The sequence below is a fragment of the Heteronotia binoei genome, chromosome 5 (assembly GCF_032191835.1).
Source record: "Heteronotia binoei isolate CCM8104 ecotype False Entrance Well chromosome 5, APGP_CSIRO_Hbin_v1, whole genome shotgun sequence".
Classification (NCBI taxonomy): domain Eukaryota; kingdom Metazoa; phylum Chordata; class Lepidosauria; order Squamata; family Gekkonidae; genus Heteronotia; species Heteronotia binoei.
In genome coordinates, this window is record NC_083227.1 from 95,969,841 (window position 1) to 95,991,102 (window position 21,262).

At 42.0% G+C, this 21,262-nt stretch overlaps 3 protein-coding genes across 3 annotated transcripts in view; 1 reads left to right on the top strand and 2 right to left on the bottom strand.

Annotated features, from left to right (window-relative positions):
* Positions 1–11,423, bottom strand: part of MKRN2 (makorin ring finger protein 2) — a 24,993-nt gene extending 13,570 nt beyond the window's left edge. The window contains exons 1-5 of the mRNA XM_060239862.1: positions 11,140–11,423; positions 8,179–8,307; positions 6,492–6,670; positions 3,471–3,781; positions 1,854–2,068 (exon numbers count right to left, since the gene is read on the bottom strand). Coding sequence (XP_060095845.1) covers positions 1,854–2,068; positions 3,471–3,781; positions 6,492–6,670; positions 8,179–8,307; positions 11,140–11,168 — 863 coding nt within the window. The 5' untranslated portion in view covers positions 11,169–11,423. The remainder of the gene's footprint in view (positions 1–1,853; positions 2,069–3,470; positions 3,782–6,491; positions 6,671–8,178; positions 8,308–11,139) is intronic.
* MKRN2OS (MKRN2 opposite strand) lies at positions 11,356–18,218 on the top strand. The gene is made up of 4 exons (XM_060239863.1): positions 11,356–12,563; positions 13,165–13,214; positions 14,630–14,792; positions 17,720–18,218. The coding sequence occupies exons 1-4, from the start codon at positions 12,343–12,345 to the stop codon at positions 17,958–17,960; spliced, it is 675 nt and encodes a 224-aa protein (XP_060095846.1). The 5' UTR covers positions 11,356–12,342; the 3' UTR covers positions 17,961–18,218.
* The window catches only part of TSEN2 (tRNA splicing endonuclease subunit 2), a 20,720-nt gene continuing 17,393 nt past the window's right edge, over positions 17,936–21,262 (bottom strand). The window contains exons 11-12 of the mRNA XM_060239864.1: positions 19,684–19,773; positions 17,936–18,779 (exon numbers count right to left, since the gene is read on the bottom strand). Coding sequence (XP_060095847.1) covers positions 18,720–18,779; positions 19,684–19,773 — 150 coding nt within the window. The 3' untranslated portion in view covers positions 17,936–18,719. The remainder of the gene's footprint in view (positions 18,780–19,683; positions 19,774–21,262) is intronic.

Here is a 21,262-nt window from a genome sequence, read left to right on the forward strand (position 1 = left end):
CATTTCTGCCGACCAGGAAGTGTGCCCTAATATGCAAATGAGCTCATGCTGGGCTTTTTCTACCAAAAAAAAAAAAAGCCCTGGGCCCTGGGCAGAGCTGATTTCCCTTCTAATAAGGGCTTCTGAACCACAGACATAAACTGAATGAATGCTAGGAGCCCCCTTCTGGGGCAGGTCTGTTTCTAACTTTCTGCTTCCAGCTCCATGTGAAAGAGACTTCAGAGTCTCTCTGCTTATGAAAAGGGAATATTTATTAAGCTCTGAAATTGTTTGTTTGGCACTAGACAGAAGGATCCATGCCACTTCAAAAACCTGAACAGGATTTATGCAGACAGGTAGCTTTAATCAACCCTAACCGGATCAGCTTCAAGGTTCTGGTTTTGATCTTGAAGACCCTTAATGGTCAGAGACCAACATACCTGCGGGACCACCTCTCCCAGTATGCCCCTTGAAGAGCTTTATGCTTGGGATATCAGAATCTACTGGTGATCCCAGGCCCCAAAGTTGTCCAGCTGTCCTCAACTAGGGCCAGGGCTTTTTTTGGCCCTGGCCCTGGCCTGGTGGAACTCTCTACATAGTAACATCCATGCCCTGCAGGACCTTGCTCAGTTCTTCAGGGTGTGTAAAACAAAGATGTTCTGCTAGGCCTACAGTTGAGGGAAGCACCAGTTTCCTACCATGGCTTCCACCTACCAATCTCAGTATACAATCCATCTTATGACAGGAGCAAAGTTATATATATGCTATCGATTTCTGAAAGAATTTTACCATTTCTTATCTGTTTTAACAAATTAGTATTTTTCTATCTATTGATTTTAATTGTTATGTCTAATTATGTTGTACAACACCCTGAGCCCTCCAAGGAGGGTGGTTTATAAATTTAATAAATAATTCCTATTACTGCCATGCTTATCACAAGCTGTTGTGCATGAGAATGGCAGGAGGCAGCCTCAAGCTCAGCATTCAGATAAGCCAATTTTCTGCTACTTAATCTGTTCTTCCTTTTGTTATATAAGTAATTGAATTGCTGTGATCAAGATACCAATATCTGTAAATAGTAAAAGCTCATCACAGTTCTTATGTTTATAAAGGAAAGGCTGATCTGAAAGGATGGATCAAACAAAATCTGCCCATGCTTGTCTAGTTATGACTGAATTCTGTGAAGCAACAATGAATCCAGTGAAAAAATATGCAGTATGGTTACAGTAGAAGAAGAAGAAGAAGAAGATATTGGATTTATATCCCGCCCTCCACTCCGAAGAGTCTCAGAGCGGCTCACAATCTCCTTTACCTTCCTCCCCCACAACAGACACCCTGTGAGGTGGGTGGGGCTGGAGAGGGCTCTCACAGCAGCTGCCCTTTCAAGGACAACCTCTGCCAGAGCTATGGCTGACCCAAGGCCATTTCAGCAGCTGCAAGTGGAGGAGTGGGGAATCAAACCCGGTTCTCCCAGATAAGAGTCCACATACTTAACCACTACACCAAACTGGCATCAAAAAGAATAGCTAATAACAAGTGTGTTGTAAGTATATTTATCAAAATATCAAACTAACAAAAAAAATCAAGTTTTATACAAGAATTCCTTGGGTGTTAATTGTTATTAATTTTTTGTATGCTAGGTTTCAATATTTGAGGCCAAAAAAGAGATGGGAAAGCTTTTGTTCTTTCAGGCTAATACTTGGGAATAGATGTTCCATCGACCTCATGGGATTCATTCTATAAAAAAAGTCCCCAGTCAGTCACCACCTACTTTACTTAAACATCCACTTCTAATTGAGGTACTGAAAAAAGGTAGTGATGGTGAAGGAAGTATCATTAATTACATTCTAGAATAGCAAGTTGTAGGAACTTACTTTATAACAGGATTCTCAAACTGCTTGACACACCGCCATTGCCGGATACAGGACAAACAGTAGGTGTGATTGCAGTTAGAAAGGATTCCAAATCTTCTCTCAGATGCTGATGGCTTCTCGTAAACCACCTCCATACAGATATTGCATACCTTGTCCTGACTTGCCTGAAAGGCAAAAGCCTTTTCCATCTCATGTTCAAAGGTAGCCATGCACATCTAAACACATACAGAGAAAGCCAAAAGGGGGGGGGGGGAGAGAGAAAGGGAACTGTTACTATAGGTTTATGCTATGTAGCAACAATGCTGCAAATTTCCGACATAAGACAAATTAAGAAACATGTTATGAATTCCTGAGTACTAGATTTTACTAAAAATCTAATTTACGACTTTAGTTGCATAAACAATAGATTAGAATATTATAGAATAAAAGTTCTCAACTTGTCTGTGGGCACCATGGCACCTGCTGACACCTTTCCTGGAACCTGCCAAGTATTTTTAGAAAGTGGACTGGGCCAGGTGCAGCTTTTGCCCAGCAAGGTATCTGGTTGGCAATTGGAGACTTAATTGGCTGTGTAGATTTTTTTAAATGTTGCTTTGGCAGCAGCTGCCACCACAGCAAGACAATCTTCATTGTGTGACTAAAGGTAAGCTGCAGCCATGGTGTGGCTGCACCTACCATACTGTGTCAGAATTCCAAAAGTGTCCACAGGTTCCAAAAGATTGGGAACTCTGGTATAAAATATTATGCCAGCTAGCAAAATCTCCTTACTAGCACTAACACACACAAATGAACCTCATAGTAGTTAGGGAAGTATTCTTCATAACTTCTTCACCAAAATCAGCAGAATCATCAACATCTAAACACCTTTGAAACTCACACTTTGGACAGCGATACATTAAGTTATAATTTAGTTTATCCAAGCCATATTTAAAAATCATTTCAAATTGTGATGAATTTTATGTGCAGAATGACATGGACTCAGGCCTGTATAATGTGACACACCAAGCTCAGTCAATCAGCAGCTCTGTAAACCTCCCGATCCAGGTTCTAGCCTAGGATGTGTATGTGCGCATGTACCAAGCAGCTGACAATATTTGACTGTAACCAGAAGGTCAGGTTCAGATTGATGGGTCACAAATGGAACAGGATACTACGGATCAATTTCTGTTATAGAGCAGTTGTTAACACTAAAGATAGAATCTTAGAGCAAACGAGCAAACTTAACAATAGCATGTTTTGAGACAGCTGGTAGGTCAGGAAAAATTGCACCAGTAAGAGAAGAGCAGAGTATACATCAGGAGTGAGAAATAATGTCAACAAAACAGGCAATATCTCATAAACATATACATTGCATTGTATATTATATGATATTAAGGGATGTCTACATACATGCACCCACCCACACCATACATAAAAATTGAAATTTAACAACTTCCAACCAAATATATTATTCACGGAGAACACGAAATATGAACTCAGAGAAGAATGTATAGTAGTAGAAACAACAATAACTCTCACAACATCTGATGGACACTTCTCCATAAACATTTAATGCCATAATAAATCTCTTAGTCTTCAAGCCTCATGTTGAAGCTGACTATTTCATGTCACATTTACCTTCTCATGAGTCTTCCTTTGTTCGGGGTCAAAAGGGTGAAGCACTTGCAACCCACAGATTTCACATACTTGCCCATGGAGATAGAGACATCGGTCACCAAACTGGCATGTGCCAGCTGCCGCATAAGGACACAGCTGTTCACCATCTGTATACAAACTTCCAGGCTCAGAGTCTTCTTCTTCAAGCCCACTGCGGATTGCTTCCAAATATGAATGGGGCTTTGTTTCTGGAATATCACTTTGGAGACTACAACATGCCAAGTCACTCACAGTGCTAGATCTCAGCTTTTCTTCTCCTGAGCCACATAAGTCTTGGAAGAGGAAAAAAAGGAATACCTGGGTTACCTTCAAAAGCATAAACCATGGAAGAACTTTGCTAGCTATTGATTTAGCTTATGCCACAAAGCAATACCCAGTATTTTTAAAGCTGCCCAGGTTCCATCAACCATTTATCTTAACGTTACAAAAATGTTGATAATGTAAGAGGTGCCCTGCTAGATCATATGCCTCACACTCTATTTCACTGTGGCCAACCAGCTGCCCTAGAGGGCACAGCCTCCTGAAATTGCCCTCTACTGCTAAGATTCAGAGGTTCACTGCCAGAGCATCTCACAAATCCCACTTTCCCTTCCCCTCCCCACAACAGACACCCTGTGAGATAGGTCGGGCTGAGAGAGCTCTCCCAGGACTGCTCTTGAGCAGAGCAGCTCAGAGAACTTGTGACTGACCCAAGGTCACACCAGCAGGTGTATGTGGAGGAGTGGGGAATCAAACCTGGTTCTCCCAGATAAGAGTCCGCGCACTTAACCACTACACCAAACTGGCCCACTCTACACTGCAAAGAATTATATATAAATCATACATTTATTTCATAGCGTAACACCAAAACGCTATCAAAAGTCTCCCAGTTTAAAACAAGATAGGAAAAATAATTTCAAATAATCTCTAATAAAACGCTCATCATGAGAAGCAGAGTGTACCGAAGGGAGGGCCTGTACATTTCAAGGATCCTGGAAGTTAGAAGCAAGCAGGTTTTGCCCTGATTAAAAACATGGTCCAAAGTGCAGCACTTAATTTTTCCTTCAAAGGAGTGGTTTCCATTCACTTATGTGGGATAACACTAAGTAGGTAAACTTGAGAACTACCTCTTCAGTGGAGACTTGTTCTAAACAGTTATACTCTTCTAAATCCATCACTTAGGGCTGCACTGCAAATGTGCTCTGTGCTTCTGATGATCCTAGTCATTCAGAAGTAAACCTGCTGCTATATGTGCATGTCAACACTTGGTTCAGCTTCTTAGGGCTAAACTAGATATGACATCCCCAATGACACTGCCACCATTTTATTGGTAACATTCCTTCACTTTACAAATGTTCAGTCCTGCAGGGGTTTAGGCTCTTGAAATGGGGGGAGGGGGAACTCCTTCTCCCTTTGCCATGGTTCCTAGCAGAATCAAGCCTCTATGGCAGGGATGACCAAACTTACTTAATGTAACAGCCACATAAAATAAATGGGAGGGAGGGAAGGAAGGAAGGCAACTTTAAATGTATTATCCAAGTTGCTGGCTGGCTTGGCTTAGATAAGTCATTTAAAGAGACAAATGCTTTCTCCAAGCTGGCTGATGGGGCAGTGGGGGCTTCGAGAGCCACACAATATGTGTGAAAGAGTCACACGTGGTAGAGAGCCAGTTTGGTGTAGTGGTTAAGTGTGCGGACTCTTATCTGGGAGAACCAGGTTTGATTCCCCACTCCTCCACTTGCACCTGCTGGAATGGCCTTGGGTCAGCCATAGCTCTGGCAGAGGTTGTCCTTGAAAGGGCAGCTGCTGTGAGAGCCCTCTCCAGCCCCACCCACCTCACAGGGTGTCTGTTGTGGGGGAGGAAGGTAAAGGAGATTGTGAGCCGCTCTGAGACTCTTCGGAGTGGAGGGCGGGATATAAATCCAATATCTTCATCTTCTTCTTCTTCCTGAGTCACAGTTTGGCTATTCCTGCACTATGAAATTCATAAAGTGAAGGAATTACAGCAGTAAAATGACAATGACTTCCCTGGTGATGCTGTATCATCTGCTTTGGCCCTAGTAAGCTGATGGGCAAAGTGCCTGTTTTTCACCGATGAATCTGCTTGCACAGATCTGGCCAACTGTTACAGGAGCCTGCTCTGCTTTGTGCTGGGGAGACAGCAAGAGAGAAGAAATGGAAGTAAAGGGCACTCAGGTTTCTCACTGCAGGAGCCTCCTTGGGTTGAACCATGAGCATTATGAAGGGAGACTCCAAGCCAACACTGCTAGCAGGTTCCAGTGGAGGGAAGCCTGCCCCCGCAAGCAGAGTCAGCTCCAGCAGCAGGAAGGCTCTCTACTTCCCTCTCTGTCTTCTTGCTCTCTCCTCTGCACAAGACACAGCAATTCAGACAAGAGAATGAGACTGCCAAACGCCACAGGAGAGGAAGCTGGCCATGCCAAAAGGGAGCTAGAGTGGCCAGCACCTGCTGTGCCCAGCTTTGTTCTCTTCTCAGGTGGGTACTGTGGTGGTTTTACTCTGTGTTCTTTGCAGCTGGCTTGCTCTCCTCCCAGCAGCTGCCCAGCTGCTAGAATGAGATCATAGAGGCTGCAGTGAAGGGTGGAGAGTTGTTGAGGAAGGACAGACTCTTTCCACCCATCACTAGCACCTGGCCCACAGCTCACGGAGGCTTACAGCTTATCCTTCTTCCCATTCCTCCAGAAATGACTGTTTCAAGGTGCCAACCAAAAGAAGCAGCATCGCTAGCTATCTTGGAATATGGGGATGGTGCCATAGTGGGAAACGAGATTCACAGGTTGCATGTCTGAAACAGAGTTCCCAAGCCACTGAATGTCACTGCTCTGGCATTTAATATTCATACTAGTGGAACAGCACAAAATTAGTTGGAAAAAATATGTGAAAGTGCCTCAAATCTCTCTGTATAAAAAATTATAATCCTATAAATGGGTAAAGCTCCAGAAGTACCTAAATCCAGCAGAAAATGAACAACTCACAAATACTCACCCCTGTCCCTGAGCACTATTGTTTTCTTTTCACGTTTTCCAGGCTCCTGTACTTTACTTTTGGTTATGGGTGTGTTTCGCTCTGACTGAGAGTCAAGACTCTGCAATGGTGGTGCAACAGAGTAAAGCGTCCTTGTAGGCACCATGCCACCTGATGCTGAAGGTCTAACATGATCATATCTTATAAACAAATTAAAAACACAATAAGAAACCACTAGAGTCATTTATTTCAATGTGTTTTCATTAATTCATTCCATTTTACCCATACCTATTAGCATACAAACATGCATAGAACTACTAGGAGTAAATGCGAAAGGAAGAACAACAATGGGACAATAAATTATATTTCATCTTGTAAACCATGGCTTTAGAATGACCACTTAAGTTGGTGATACACCTGAAAACTCTTCATTGAAAAACAGAAGAAAATACAGGAGAAAGAGAGCATTTACCCCTACTAACTTGACTAACATCAATGAGACAGATTTGAGGTTCAGGGTGGGGATCTGAAAACAGAGTGTGGAATACCACAGAAATACCAGTTGACTTCCAGTTTGATTAAAGACATCTATTTGTCCTTTGCGTTTGACCTGCCTGTTGGGTGCGGTCTGCCCTGCTCTCAACAATCAAAAGGTAGCATGGTGTGTAGTGAACCGGCTAGATGTGATTACTGGATGATCCACACTATCAACTTATAAGAGTATTTCTATGTCATACTGCAAGGGTTCCCAACAAGTTGCCTGATACCTTCCTGTTGGGGACCCCTATGCTAAAGTTTTCAAGGAGTTTTTAGAGTGCCATATGTGGAATTTCCAAGCAGTGTCCTTTCCAAGCATTGTCCCAGATTAATTAATCTGAGAAATAAAGTTTAGAAAGCAGGTAAGGCCAATAGGGCTTTTGTCCAGCAGGGCTTCTGATTGACTGTGCAATTTTTTAAAAAGAAGTTGCTTCAGAAGCAGCCATCACCACAACACAAGGACTTTACCATCATTCATGCTGCAAAGCTGTGTGTATGCAAGAAAATATTTTTGAATTACATTCACTGAAATAGAGTTTGTTTGCAGTACTGAAGAATTACTACTAGAGTTATGCATGGCCTCACTCTGTGACATTTTGTGGTTGTGGCCACCACCCTGTGACTAACATGCCCAAAGGCCCAAAAGGTTAGGGACTTCTCTCCTATTGACACTATACCTATGTTGTAAACACCTAGAAACAAACAGCCCCGCTGAGGTCAAGGGTAACAGATGGACTGTATATGTCTAACTGAGAGCCATGTGGCACAGAGTGGTAAGCTGCAGTAGTGCAGTCCAAGCTCTGCTCACGACCTGAGTTCAATCCCAGCGGAGGCTGGGTTCAGGTAGGTGGCTCAAGGTTGACTCAGCCTTCCATCCTTCGGTAAAATGAATAACCAGCTTGCTGGGGGTAAAGTGTAGATGACTGGGGAAGGCAGTGGCAAACCACCACGTAAAAAGTCTGCCATGAAAACATCATGATGTGACATCACCCCAGAGTTGGAAACGACTGGTGTTTGCACAGGGGATTACCTTTACCCTTATATGTCTAACTATTAAGGAGAAGAAGGCTGGAGTCAAGTTCTTCCAAAAATGTTATTACAACCCTCCGCCTCTTGATTATCACTGGCAAGACAGAAAGTCTGCATTTTTAAAATTGTGAACAATTCATACCTGCAGCAAGCACCATAGGCACATTGTCCTTTCTGATAGAATCTGCAGATAGTAGATGGCTTGCTTGTGGATAAGTCATGTGAAAATAGGCACCTACTTCCTTCCCTGCATACCCCTTGCATAAAATACCTGCAGCAAGACACAGAAGAAAGAGTTAGGACAAAACATATATTATCAAAAGTTTCCTATTATCTGTCTTTTGTTCAGACATGGCAGATAAAGCTGCCAAGGTTTTCTCTTGTTCGTGTTTACAAGTACCAGAACATGAAATCAGCAAACAGTTTTAGTGACCTTGAATCAGAACGTGGTTTCTAAAATAAAAGATGAGCCCACTGAAAATGGGACTTGAAAACTGAAACTGGCTCAATATAATTGTCACTTATTTTTCTTTGCTAGTGGCTTAAAGATAATGTATAGAAAATCCATTAAGAGAGCAGTTCTAAAATGTAATTGGTAGCAAGTATTCTAAGAAAATGCTGCAAAGGTGTTAATTATCGGTGAGGCTGTTTTTGGTCAAACCAAAGGAATAGATTAGTGTAATGCTTAGTGAGAACTTACTATCTAGGTTTCTTATTTATGTAATAACTTTTTACCCCAAAATAGCTCAAAGTATGTTGCAATGATTTATTAAAATGATGAAGGAAAGTGCTGCCAAGTCACAGCCAACTTATGGCGACCCCATAGGGTTTCCAAGGAAAGTTACCTTCAGGGGTGATTTGCCATTGCCTGCGTAGTGACCCCAGACTCAGCAATACTAATCAGAATTGACCCTGCTTAACTTCCAGTACCTGACAAGGTTGGGCTAGCTTGGGGCCATCCAGGTCAGAGCATTTAAAAAAATACACCATAAAATAAGCAACTAACACCTACATATAACTTAGATTTTAAACAGTTATCTGCTGGAAGGCCCACCTAAGTAATTCAGTCTTATACTGCTGTTGAAAGGCAAATAATGTGAAGGACTTCCTGATTTGCTCAGGAAGACTATTCCACCACAAGAACTCTGGTGCAGGCAGATAACCAATCTATTCTGCATGCATGGTTACACTCTAAGTAGGCCTGCGTCTGATAAGCCAAAATGCCACAGAGGGATATGTTGGGAGAGACAGTCCTGAAAATACATGAAGGGCTTTATAGCTCATAACCGGCACTTAAAACTGGAATTAAGATATGCATCTGTAGCTCAGAAATACAGCATCAGCTTGTCACACAAAAAGTCTCAGGTTCAAATCCTGGCATCTCCAGTTGAAATAATCAAGTAATAAGTGATGTGAAAGACCTCTGCATAAGATGCAGAAGAGCCACTGCCAGTCTGAGTAGATAATACTGACCTTGATGTGCCAATGATCTGTTTCAGTATGAAGCAGCTTCATGTATGACTCAGAAACAAATATACAGCCAATGCAATGATTTTAGCAATGATGTAACATGTGAACGGCAGCACACTCCAAATAAACAACACTCAACATTTTGTGCTGGCTGAAGTTTCCATATCATCTTCAAGGGCAGCTCCTTGTGCACCCTGTGTTACAATAGTCCAGTCTGTGATACGCTTGATCCTGCACCTCCACTAATTCAGGCTTCAGTTGCTTAGCAGATTGCTGCTGTCATCATTATTTATTCCCTCTTTCATTTTGGCAACTGAGACCGGCTCTTCTCTGCCAGTCACAAAAGGCCTAGAGATTAAGTTTGGGGCCATCTCCAAGACAGATATTGAGATCCAGCAGAGAGTTTATGGGATTCTGCATCACTCTACCTTGATCTCATCATGTTCATAAGCAACAACAGAAAGAGAGAAAGAAACAAAGCTTCTCATGTCACCTAATTTAGCTTTGCATCGATAAATCAAACCTCTCAAGCTATTAATCAATGTACATTTAGAACAAAGGATCCTGCTACATGAACATACCTACCAACAAAGACCTATGGACATATAAGCATTCTTCACTAAGAAATTCACAGTCCAGCATGATCTATTTTAGACTGGTAGTAATTTCCCACTACTAATTCTAGTTGTGAGGCAACCAAGGCTGCCTACAACACATCTCCCCTTTCTATCCTTCTACAGAAATATTCCCAGAACTCCTGCACTTTCTCTTCACCCTTGACCACACAGGAGGCACACCTGTTAGCTCATCTATTCCCTTTCCTACATTCCAAGTTGGGAGATTTTTTAAAAAATTACTGTTTTGGAATTAAAACCTTATTGCCATTTGGAATATGTGTATATTAGTATCAACATTCTAGTGTCCACTCCTGCTGAGTGCTCAAGTTATCATGGCTGCGTTGAGTGTGCCAATCATTCCCTTCAATAACCTCTTTTTGATTCCATCATATTCGAGTCTCAAGATCTCTTCCAAACTGGTACTAGGAGCCGGGCCGTGTCCCATGGTCAGCAGATCCCCTTTCATATGCAGCGTCCCACTGGCCACAGGGGGCACATTCCCCCACACCAGGCATAACATTAAGCAAGCAGGAGTGAAAGGCGGCCAAAGGAAAGCACAAGGCAGCTATCCTGCAGTGAATGGAGTGGGAAGCGTGTGTGGCGCCTACGTGCCCCTGCGACCACGCAAGGTGACAAGAGCGCCTTAGATTAGCGGCAATGGAGATGGGAAGAGCCGCACCAAGTCCCATCGAAACACAGCCCTCATTCGCTTCCAGAGCCCACCCCAGACTTCGGCCAGGGTTTCCTGGAGGAGCCCATACAAGAGGCCCGGGGAAGAAGGCCCAAGTGAGCTGCCGAAGGGATGTTGCCAGGGCAATGAAGCCACCCGCGAGTCCTACTTCCTTCCCTCCCTCCCTCCGCGTTGGGGGAAGGATGGAGGATACCGGGAGCCGAGGGAGCGCGAGCGCCTCTGGACCCTCCCCCCTCGGGGGGCGGAGCGAGCCCGGCCGCCAGAATTGCCTGGGGGGGGGGGAGGGCTCCTCCGGCCTCGACAAAAGGGCAGGTGTCGGGCTGACCTGCAGGTCACGTCCTTAGTGCTGCTCATGTCTCCTCCGGCTTCACTTCGTCGGCGTCTCCTCCCTGCGCAGACTTTCGCATTTTGGTTCCGCCAAACGTAGAGGAGGGGAGGGAGAAAGGGTTGGGGGAGGAGCCGCTTGGGAGCCCCGCCAAAGATACCCGGCCCCTTTCTACAGGAACTAGTTTCCCGTCGGAAACGCTTAAGCGACGAACTCGATCATGCAGACAGGCTAAATGTCTATGGTAGGGCAAGCTAGGCACAGAGATCGCCGACTGACACCGGAGCAAGCGCCCTCCTGAATCATAGATATGAGGAGTCCGAGCGCCCCCAAGCCGCCGGGTAGAGAGGAGATAGGCGCTTTCAGCACTGTTTAAGTAACCTACGGTACTTGATTGAGCGCAGTGTAGTTGAAAAAAGAAAAACGAATTTCTCGTCTCCACCTCCCCCCGCCAACCTTGGAAGGGAGCGTCACCGTCCTTACAGTAGAGATTCGGTATCTTCTCTTCACTGGCTGTCTGAGACTCTATGCTCTCTCTCTTGATCTTTGTCTTTCCAGTCTCGGTTGTATGCAGTAAACACTACTAAACATGCCAAACTTGCTTGAAGCAGTGTAATCTGCCTGAAAACTTTAAGGTCATTATAAAAATGAATAAAACAGAAAGTATTCTACAAGCGAACGGGATACAAGCAGACAAAGTGGCATAACTGCTACTATTAGTGATGCTTTGGGAAATTTATTATGGTGCTAGCGATCATGTAATTTTAACAGCTACATGCCATTCAGAAAATAAAATAATTAGCCAGTTTTCCCTGACATGCAGCTACAGGGAAGGAGAACCATTTACTTGCCATGTTTCCCTCTGTAATGTAGATATTGCAAAAGAGAAGATAAACCAAAAAGTGTTATAATTCCATAGCTAATTTGAAGGAAATTGGAGCCCCCTTATCAGAATAATCAGCGCAATTCTCAGATAAAATTAGCACAAAAACTGAACACCTGCTCTTTAAGAGGGTATCTGAGTAGATACACCCACTTCTCAGTGCTTTTGTCTGTTTCCCAGTCTATCTCCTATTCTAAGCATGATTGGCTATATAAGCTGTCATTCATGATAATGCTCAACAAATCCCTTTCTATGCCTAGTTGAGTAGCTAGTATTGGTTTTCGTCACTGAGGTGTGACAGGTACAAGGCAGTGGCTGACATGATGCAGCCACTGGATTCAGAGACAGCCTTAATAAAAATCAGCCACTGTAAGAAGGACATATTTTTTCCCTATGTGCCCAAGTACTGTCCCCTGTGTGGACAGAGCGTGAGCTGCAGGAGACTGGAAGAAGCGCCTGTCAGTATTCCCAGCCCTTTTGTTAATGGGCACAGAGAAAAATGCTCTTTTCTACTTAAGCCTACTTCAGGAACATTTCTAAGGTATGGCTATTCTCACTTTTCTTTTTGACAGTGATAAACTAGATATTATGTAGCATCTCCTTATAGTGCTGCCAGAATAGGAATGTATGAAGCCACCTTGCTCTGGGAGAGATTATTAGTCTGAGACTGGCAGCTAATCTCTAAAATCGGAGACAGGTGTGTGCTCAGTGTTTTTTTTTTTTTTAACAAGGCTAGAATTGCCAGGGACTAGAGACCTTGATAGGCAAAGCATATGTTCTACCACAAAATTCTGAGCTTGTCCTGATGCAGTCAGGAACTCAAGAGTCTCCCACTCACATAAATCTACATCTTCCTGTTTTGCTAGCATAAGTAGAACTTGAAATCAATTTATCTTGAAGCCAAATGGATTGTTTAAGGTCTGGTTTGTTGCAAAAGCGGTGTAGTCACTCGCCCCCAAATCATCTGCTTGGTTAATTTTGAGAAATGTTTTTGCAATAGATCAAAATGGGACTCAATAGTGACTAAATTTGTATCACATTGGTCTCTTTCAGGAAAAAAACAGAACTATCTGTACAGCATAAGTTCAGCTTTTTTTTTTAAATGCTTTTAAGTAAGAAAAACATTTAATTTTTTGTTTCAGAGGATATGATGGGGATTCTGATCTTCATGTTGGAATAACCAGTACTAATGGTAAGAGTATTTTGTAATTAACAAATAACATTTTTTTCTCTGCACCTCATGTGTTTTGAACATTGTTTCACATTGTTATGTAGTAGATTTACCATAAACCAGGGGATTCAGATTAATGGGCAGTCAAGCAAGGTCAGCGATGGATGTTAACTGCCACCTATCTGGGTCTATTGTATTCTTTGTCATTGGGTGGAAGAGTGCAAGAGAAAAGGAACAGAATCAGATGGTAAGATTTTTTGGGCCCCATGCAAGAGATTGATAGCAGACCTCTACCTTTGCTGTGTGCAAGTGCAAGTGCATGAACACACATACTCTTCCTGACCTGTCAGACTGCAGTGGTGCCAAGACTTTCATGGCAGCCAGCAGGTAATAATGAAGAGAGAAGTCCCCATCAAGTATTCCTTCTGGTCTGGAAGAAGGCTCCTGCTCTGCATACAGCATAGTAAGGAGGATCTTCAAACTTTGTGTATTACAGGGTATGGCTTTCCCTACTGCTACTACCAGGCAGAGGCAGTTAGGTTGGAAGAGCTGAAAACTATCATGCTGTTGACTTGGTCTTGCTGTTCCTCCATTGCTACTTTTCATGACTCCAAGAAGACTGAAAATCCCCCCGCCAATATATACACACACTTGTATATGAAGACTGAAAAATCCCCCCATATATACACACACGTGGAAAAGCTACACTACAGGGGGGTAGTTCCATTTTGGGTGAGAGCTCTCTGGACACTTATAGTGTCCTTTGTAATCTGTATTTGCGAATATGTTGAACATAGCAAATCACGATGGTGCATGGAGAGCACTGCTGTAAAGATGCATCAAGTTCCACAAAAAATCTTTCCTCTTCCATGATTAAAATTTGAAAACCAAAAATACTACTTGTTTTCTCACATGGCATGCTTTACAAGTTCAGTCTAAAGTCCAGAAATGCAGGTTTGATTTATCAATATGAATCTTACATCAATGTACAATAAAGTGTCTTCCTTGAGAGACTGAAATCATACGTGTGGATGTTTGGCTCATTATGAATTCTCTAAATATACTACAGGACTGTATTTTTATCTTGCCTTATCTCCAAAGAGCCTTACAAGGGAGGGTTGAGAGAGGGAGGGAGACTGGACAAGGCCACACAATCAGTTTCATGGTATGCAGGGATTTGAATCTAGACCTTCAAAAAATTCAGTCTATAACTACTACAAGACACTGGATCTTTTGCTGATTGTATTGTGCATTCAAATAACCAGAGTTTTTAGAAATATTGTTTGGACTTCTAGTGATAGTTTCTGTTGGCCTGTATTTTTGCCTCTGTATGGAATGGAAATGATGAAATGGCTGCAGTTAATATAGTCTCTATAAAGTGTAGCATGTTACTTTCTTTTTGCTGTCCTGGTTCATCTCTTGCTGCTTGTTTTTAGGTTTGGTCTATAATTACAGTGAAACGGGGATCAACAGAGGTGAACATGGATGGGAACAATGTATAAACATCCCCCTCGTACAGCCTGACATGTATGCTTTACTCAAACAATGGGATACATACCTAGAACAATTCTCAGCAACAGAAATCTGGCTTCCATACAGGTATGAAGCTCAACTGAGAGAATTATGCATGATTGTTTTTGGCATTTGCCTACCTCATAACTAATGGATAGACTTGATTCTTTGTGCAACAGTCAGGCTTTAAACAATCCCACTTGGAAGTCTCTGTTTTCCTTAGCTTCCTTTTTCCAGTTAATAGGAGGCACTTAGAGTAAGAGGCAGAGTACAACTTCCTGGTTTAAGTCAAACTTGAATACAGTTTGCATAGTAATGATTATCTGCAATTGAAATTCATACTTCCAAAGTGGGAAAAAGATGGTTGCTGGATCCAGCCACTTCTGTACTGCTTTGTAATAAAGATCTTTTATTGGAGCATAAGTCAGAGCTCACAGAATTTTATGCTGGAATACATGTTGTTAGTCTTTAAGGTGCTACTGGACCCGTTTTATCTTGATCCTCTTTTAAGAGCTAAACTAGAGGAGAGTGATAACTCAGAGACACATTGCACGCGCCCTCCTATAGCTATAAAGAATTGGGGCAAATGGGCATTTAGCCTACAGGGAAAGTTCTCAGTGAACGGCTGCCCTGGAAGGCTGCTGCTGGCCAGCAAAAAGCAGAACCAAACACCAGTAGCTCTGTCAGCTGAAAGGGCTATTTGGCACAGACCCTTCAGTGGCAATGACGACTGGTGTTAACTCACCAATCACCTCCCAGGGCACTTCCACCATGTGATGGTGGTGTAAAAGAAGGAAACAGGTGGCACAAACAGCCACTGTTGGCAACACTGGCCAGGGCTGAGCTGTGGTCCCTGCCGTGCTGGCCTGTAGCTCAGATTGGCTTCTGCCTGGGCCATTCCCACTTTAATGTCTCCATACAATTTTCAAGAGCATAACAACTCTTTATATTCGTTATTCTGTACCAGTATTTATAATTAGGTGGTCTCCTGTGCAAGCACCAAGTTGTTACTAACCCATGGGGTGACATCACATCATGACGTTTTCTTGGCAGACTTTGGTAACATTTCATGATATGGGATAGAAAGATTCTTAGAATTGTTGCTCGTGAAGTATGTTCTTCCTCACTGTTGGGTGATGAGTGACTATGAGATTAGTTGGAGTGGGGGGAGCAAGCATGTTCCTTAATTTTTCAATTCATTCTAGCAAGAGTGGCTTGAATTTTATCATCAGTATTGACACTAGCACACACTGTAGCCTTGATATGATTGTTTCTTTAACCTAACATAATATATGCATATTGCATGGTGCAGAGTTGACCTGAGTTCAATCCTGGCAGAAGCTGGGCTCAAGTAGCCAGCTCAAGGTTGACTCAGCCTTCCATCCTTCTGAGGCTGTTAAAATGAGTACCCAGTTTGCTGGGGGGAAAGTGTAGATGACTGGGGAAGGCAATGGCAAACCACCCCATAAAAAGTCTGCCAAGAAAACGTCATGATGTGAAGTCACCCCATGGGTTAGTAACAACTTGGTGCTTGCACAGGGACTACCTTTTACCTAATTATAAATACTGGTACAGAATAATGAATATAAAGAGTTGATGATTGGCAAGCCCAAGCTCTGCAATCTTAAATATTCATATAAGCCACAGTATGCATACTCTCCAATAGTACTGAGCTAACAAGAGCTTAGTTCAGTTTCTTTGGAAATAGAGTGATAGACATTAGCTTAGATCTACCAAAAATTTTCTGTAGGCAGGAAAGGGCACTTCCAGGAGCAGGATTCCAGGGAGCATATACTGCGGGCAATGTTCCCTTTAAGCTGCAGAGTCTTGTGAGCAAAAATTCTACTTTGTGAGCTATTGTCATTAAAGTTGTCAGATAATGGCGTTAAAGTTGTGAACTACTGCATAAATTATTGTGCTCTGAGGTTATCCTTCCTGAACTAAGACAAAAGTGTGTGAGCTGGAGGCTAAAAATCTGTGAGCTAGCTCACGCTAACTCAGCTTAGAGGGAACACTGGCTGCAGGGTATGTGTGTGAGGAAATCATGCTCTATAGGCAGAAACTCAGCTGGATCTAAGCCATTCTTATGGCCTGCAGAGGCTACAGTCAAAGGCCTTGTTTTGGAACGACAGTGATAGCTTTTTACTAAGAGTACTGGACAAGTAATGCAGGTTAGGAATAGGCACTCTGGGACATTTGTTACTTTACTGCAGTTCAGAAAGTAAATACAATTCATAAGTCTTACAGTGAACATTAAAACAAACTACTTTGTTTTGTTCTGGATCCTAAACAAAAGACTATAAAAATCTGTGGTTGACTCACTCATCTGGTTTCAGTCAAAGCCCACCCAGAGGTTTACAGCCTGGGAGCACAAGAGTTGGTTGCAAAAGTAATAACATCCACTTCATCCTTTTAAACAAGCCTCAATCCATATTTCAGAAATGTAAACTAAGTAACTACTTGGCAATCTGTTGAACAACACTTTACGTGGAATAGCTGCTTCCTTTTTATTTAAAATGAAATGAAAAACAAAAATTGAGCAAAGATGTCATGCACTTCCAGCCAGTCTTCATGAATCAGTATTGCAAGCATCACAAGGAATGTATCTTGGTAATCTTGTTTACTAGATTTGCCAATTACATTTCAGTTAGCTCATCTCAACCATATCTTCTCCATGTGTGCATTTGATCAATTTTTATTCACAGGGCAAACAAAACATTGAAGCACACTGGCATGTATCCAGCCTCAGGCTGAAGGAAACTCCTGCAGCTTAAGGAGACTTCCTTCCACTTAAGAGACTCTTCCATTGTAGGAAGAGCCACTGAAGCTGGAGGAAAGCACCAACTGCTGCTCTCTGGAGTGGGCAGAGCACCTGCCAGTATCCTAATTTTGCATTTTGCCAACACAGGAAAATTCAGTTGTAATCCTGTTCCTTTCCAGCTTGTGCAACCTGAGGACAGGACAGCATCGTATGTTTAATTTCTTATATTCAATTCTCATTCCCTGTTTCACAGGTACGAAGAACACATTCACAACTGTTATACATTCGCCCTAACATTTATTAACTGTGTGCTGAGTGCACAAGGGAAGCAGCAAATGAATAAAAGTGAGTTTACAGAGAAATTTGTCATTCCACGGACAAGGAAAGCTTCCAAGTATATCACTGTCTACAAGGAAGTATGCAAGAATGGCTTCTATGTTGTGGACCGTCGCGAGCAAGAGAATGACAATTCCACAGGGAGTCATTTATTATAAAAAAAATCAAATACAGATGGCAGTGAAAATAAAATGCTTAGGTGAAGACCTTCATGTTTTCTGTTCCTATCCTACTGAAACTACAGTAGCTCCAGGCAATCCATACTCACTTTTGAAAGAAGTTCCACAGAGTTTGGTGAAGCTTTCTAAGTATACATAAGTCTACAGGCTTGATACCTACTGTAACCTTTCAGATAAACTTCTGTGTATCTTTCTAAACCTTGACTAGCCATTACATGAAATAAAACATTGCCTGCATTTCTGAGGTGTTCTTTGCATGTTGTAAATAATTAGGGCCAATTTTTAAGAGCCACTATCTGGCAAACTGCCAGAGCTCCATTCTGCATTTGTTCAGAACACGCAGATTCTTTCATTTAAAAGGATACAGCATCCCACCATTATCACCTCCATTTTACAATGACATCCTGCCACTTGCTTTTAGAACAGGAAGAATCTGTTTGATGTTCTGTAGTTCGTGAAATGGGACGCTCAGTATGAAGTAACCACCACATGGTCTGGATGTCAAGGCTTGGTTAATTGCTACTGTAGTATCATCACCAGAATAATACCAACATTTACAGAAATAACACATGGAAGTGTTTTACAATAGCCTTAGGATCCAACACTATGTCAGTATGTAGTCAATCTTTGTGCAGTCTCATTCTGTGACTGGGCATATGTACAGGGTTGCTTTTGTTTTAAAAAAGGCACTATGCACTTTTTTAAAAAAGCACCATGTTCTTTCATTTATTGTAGATCTCACAGTTCATCTTGTTCATTACGCTCACGGGATGAGACCCAACGATGTAGAATCAATTCCTTAAAAGAGAAAAGGTATCCACTGATTATTGAAGACAATCAATTGTATCCTTAGCTGACTTCACTACCAAATATTTCCAGGACAGAAGTGTGCTTATTGGTTTATCTTCAGGGGAAGCCTCATCACTGCAGATACTTGCCAGGAGTCCCAGGGCCCCACTGATGGGAGCTTTGTTTGTATGTCTGTCTGTCTCTTTTACATACACAGCCATTTTCATGCACTTAACACTTTCAGGACCTGTTTTTGTATAGCAGATCTGATGAATGTTACAGATGTGGTAGGATTCATAAGAATTACTTGGGGATTTACAACAGAATTTTTTTCTTTGTATGCCACCACACCTATGTCATATTGCAAGCTGCTGTTGAAAATCTCCACTGATTCAAAGAAGGCTTGCTTTGTGACATGGCAGTGCTGCTCAAAAGATACCCAAAGCTCCTTGGGAAGCATGGAATTATTGCATGTTTCTTTGGATGCCAGCCATTCTAGCATCTGCCAGAAGTGGAGCACTACTCTTCATAGTGTTTCTTTGGGGCCAGTTTGTCCATTTCCAGAGCAGGTTAGGAACGGCTTCCCAGTATTTGGATCTTGCACCATTTGGGCAACCGCTGGAAGGAACTATGTTGGTCAAACAAATTTCACTGTATTGCACTCTTCCCTAGTAACAAATGAATCAGCTTTTAGAGAACTGGATGCACACAAACAAGTACAAATGTTACCCCTCCCTTCATTCCCAGATGTTGCACCTTTTGTTTTAAACCATGAAGTTCTAGCAGGTAATCTGGGTGGTGGGAAGGTCAAATGCTACGTATGGTATTACACATAACTACACAATGAACTGGGCGTATTAAGGCAGTTATGAACTCCAGAGAACAAATTAAAATCGGAGCAGAACTAGCATACCTGAACTTTAATTCTTTTGAGACACTCTGGTGATGACATTTCTTCCTCAGTCATATCAGATGGTTTAATCAGGTAACAGAACATAAGTTCCTGTTGGTAGTAAAATCAATCCATTTAAATATGTTAGAACAATTATTTTAAAAACATGTTCAATTAAAAGTGGATGGTTAAATTAAGAAGTATATTGGTTTGCTGGTCATCTCTGTAAGTAATGGATTAAAATTCCAGTTCAGACAAAATAAACCATAAGATGTTCTTTTGCTTACAAACTAGGATTAAACTCTGCTTGGAGATCTTCATGTGTAAGCAAGAGAGGAAGCCATATTCTTGGATGAAACAAGCTAGAATGCAGAAGTCTGTCTCCAAGCCTTACATAGTGGTGGTGAGAGATAAGTTGGAGTGTATAAGCCTAAAGATTTCCTAGGTTCGTTCAAAGAGTAACAAACCATAATTTGTTGCTATGTCCTTATGCAGCTAAGAAATCTCATGCATACTGATGTTTTCCAGACTTCCCAATTGTATTGCAACTTCTCTAGTTTAACCAGAGGCAGCTCTAGAGTTTCCTGATACCCCTGGGATGAATGTTCAGGAGAATAAATTAAAGGCAGAGAAAGGGTGGGGGGTGTAATGCAATTTTGGAATCAGACATGCTGAACTCTGCATTATTAAATTTCTATCCGCCCCCCTCCTTCCTTCTTGCCCTCCTTAAGACAGCACATACAGTGTTTCCAAATGGGTCTCCCATTCCAGGCACTGTCTAGATCCAGAACTGCTTATACAAGGGTCTTCCAACCACACTCTAGAATTCTCTGTTTTCCTAGGTTAATAAAATTCCCATTTTACACACAGAGAAACATAAGTGGCTGCTTTAGAAAAAACTGTTAGGACAATTGAAACAATAAAGATAAATAATCCTGCACTCTTCCCTGTGTTATAGTAAACAAAAACATGTTTAATAGTGTTGTCAGTCCCAGTGCATCTCTCCCAAACATCTTAAAGCACTTCCCCCACCTACTAGACAGAGAACTTCAAATTAACAGAGACATTATCATTTATTTTATTTTATTCGATTTATATCCCGCCCTACCCCACCGAGGTTATCTGCTTGTCTCTTCCCTTAAAAGATTAAAGTGCTTCCACACAAACTGGAAAACAGAAATGTGGTATACATGCAGATTAAGACATCCAAGATCACTTTAGCAAACAAAAATAAATCTAGATTTTTATTTTTTATTTTATTTAGTAGGCTTATATTCTGCCCTTTCCTGTAAACGGGCTCAGATCTGGATATTTTCATCTCTTTTCTATGAAAACTGGGATATGAAGTATGCTTTACAACAGTAGCCAGCACAGATTAAACCAAGGAGCAGATGTGTGACCATCTTTAAACATTCTTTTGTCATACCATTCAAACAACATCAGCTTGTAGTCACTGGTTCAGAGGAAGAGAGGAACAATTTACATTGTTACCTGCAGTCCTAAATATGGTATTAGGGCAGGTAACACACACATGGGATTCAAGAATTATTACAGCAAGTTTAGAGGAAAGATGTGTTTTATAGTGGCAACCCGGAATGAA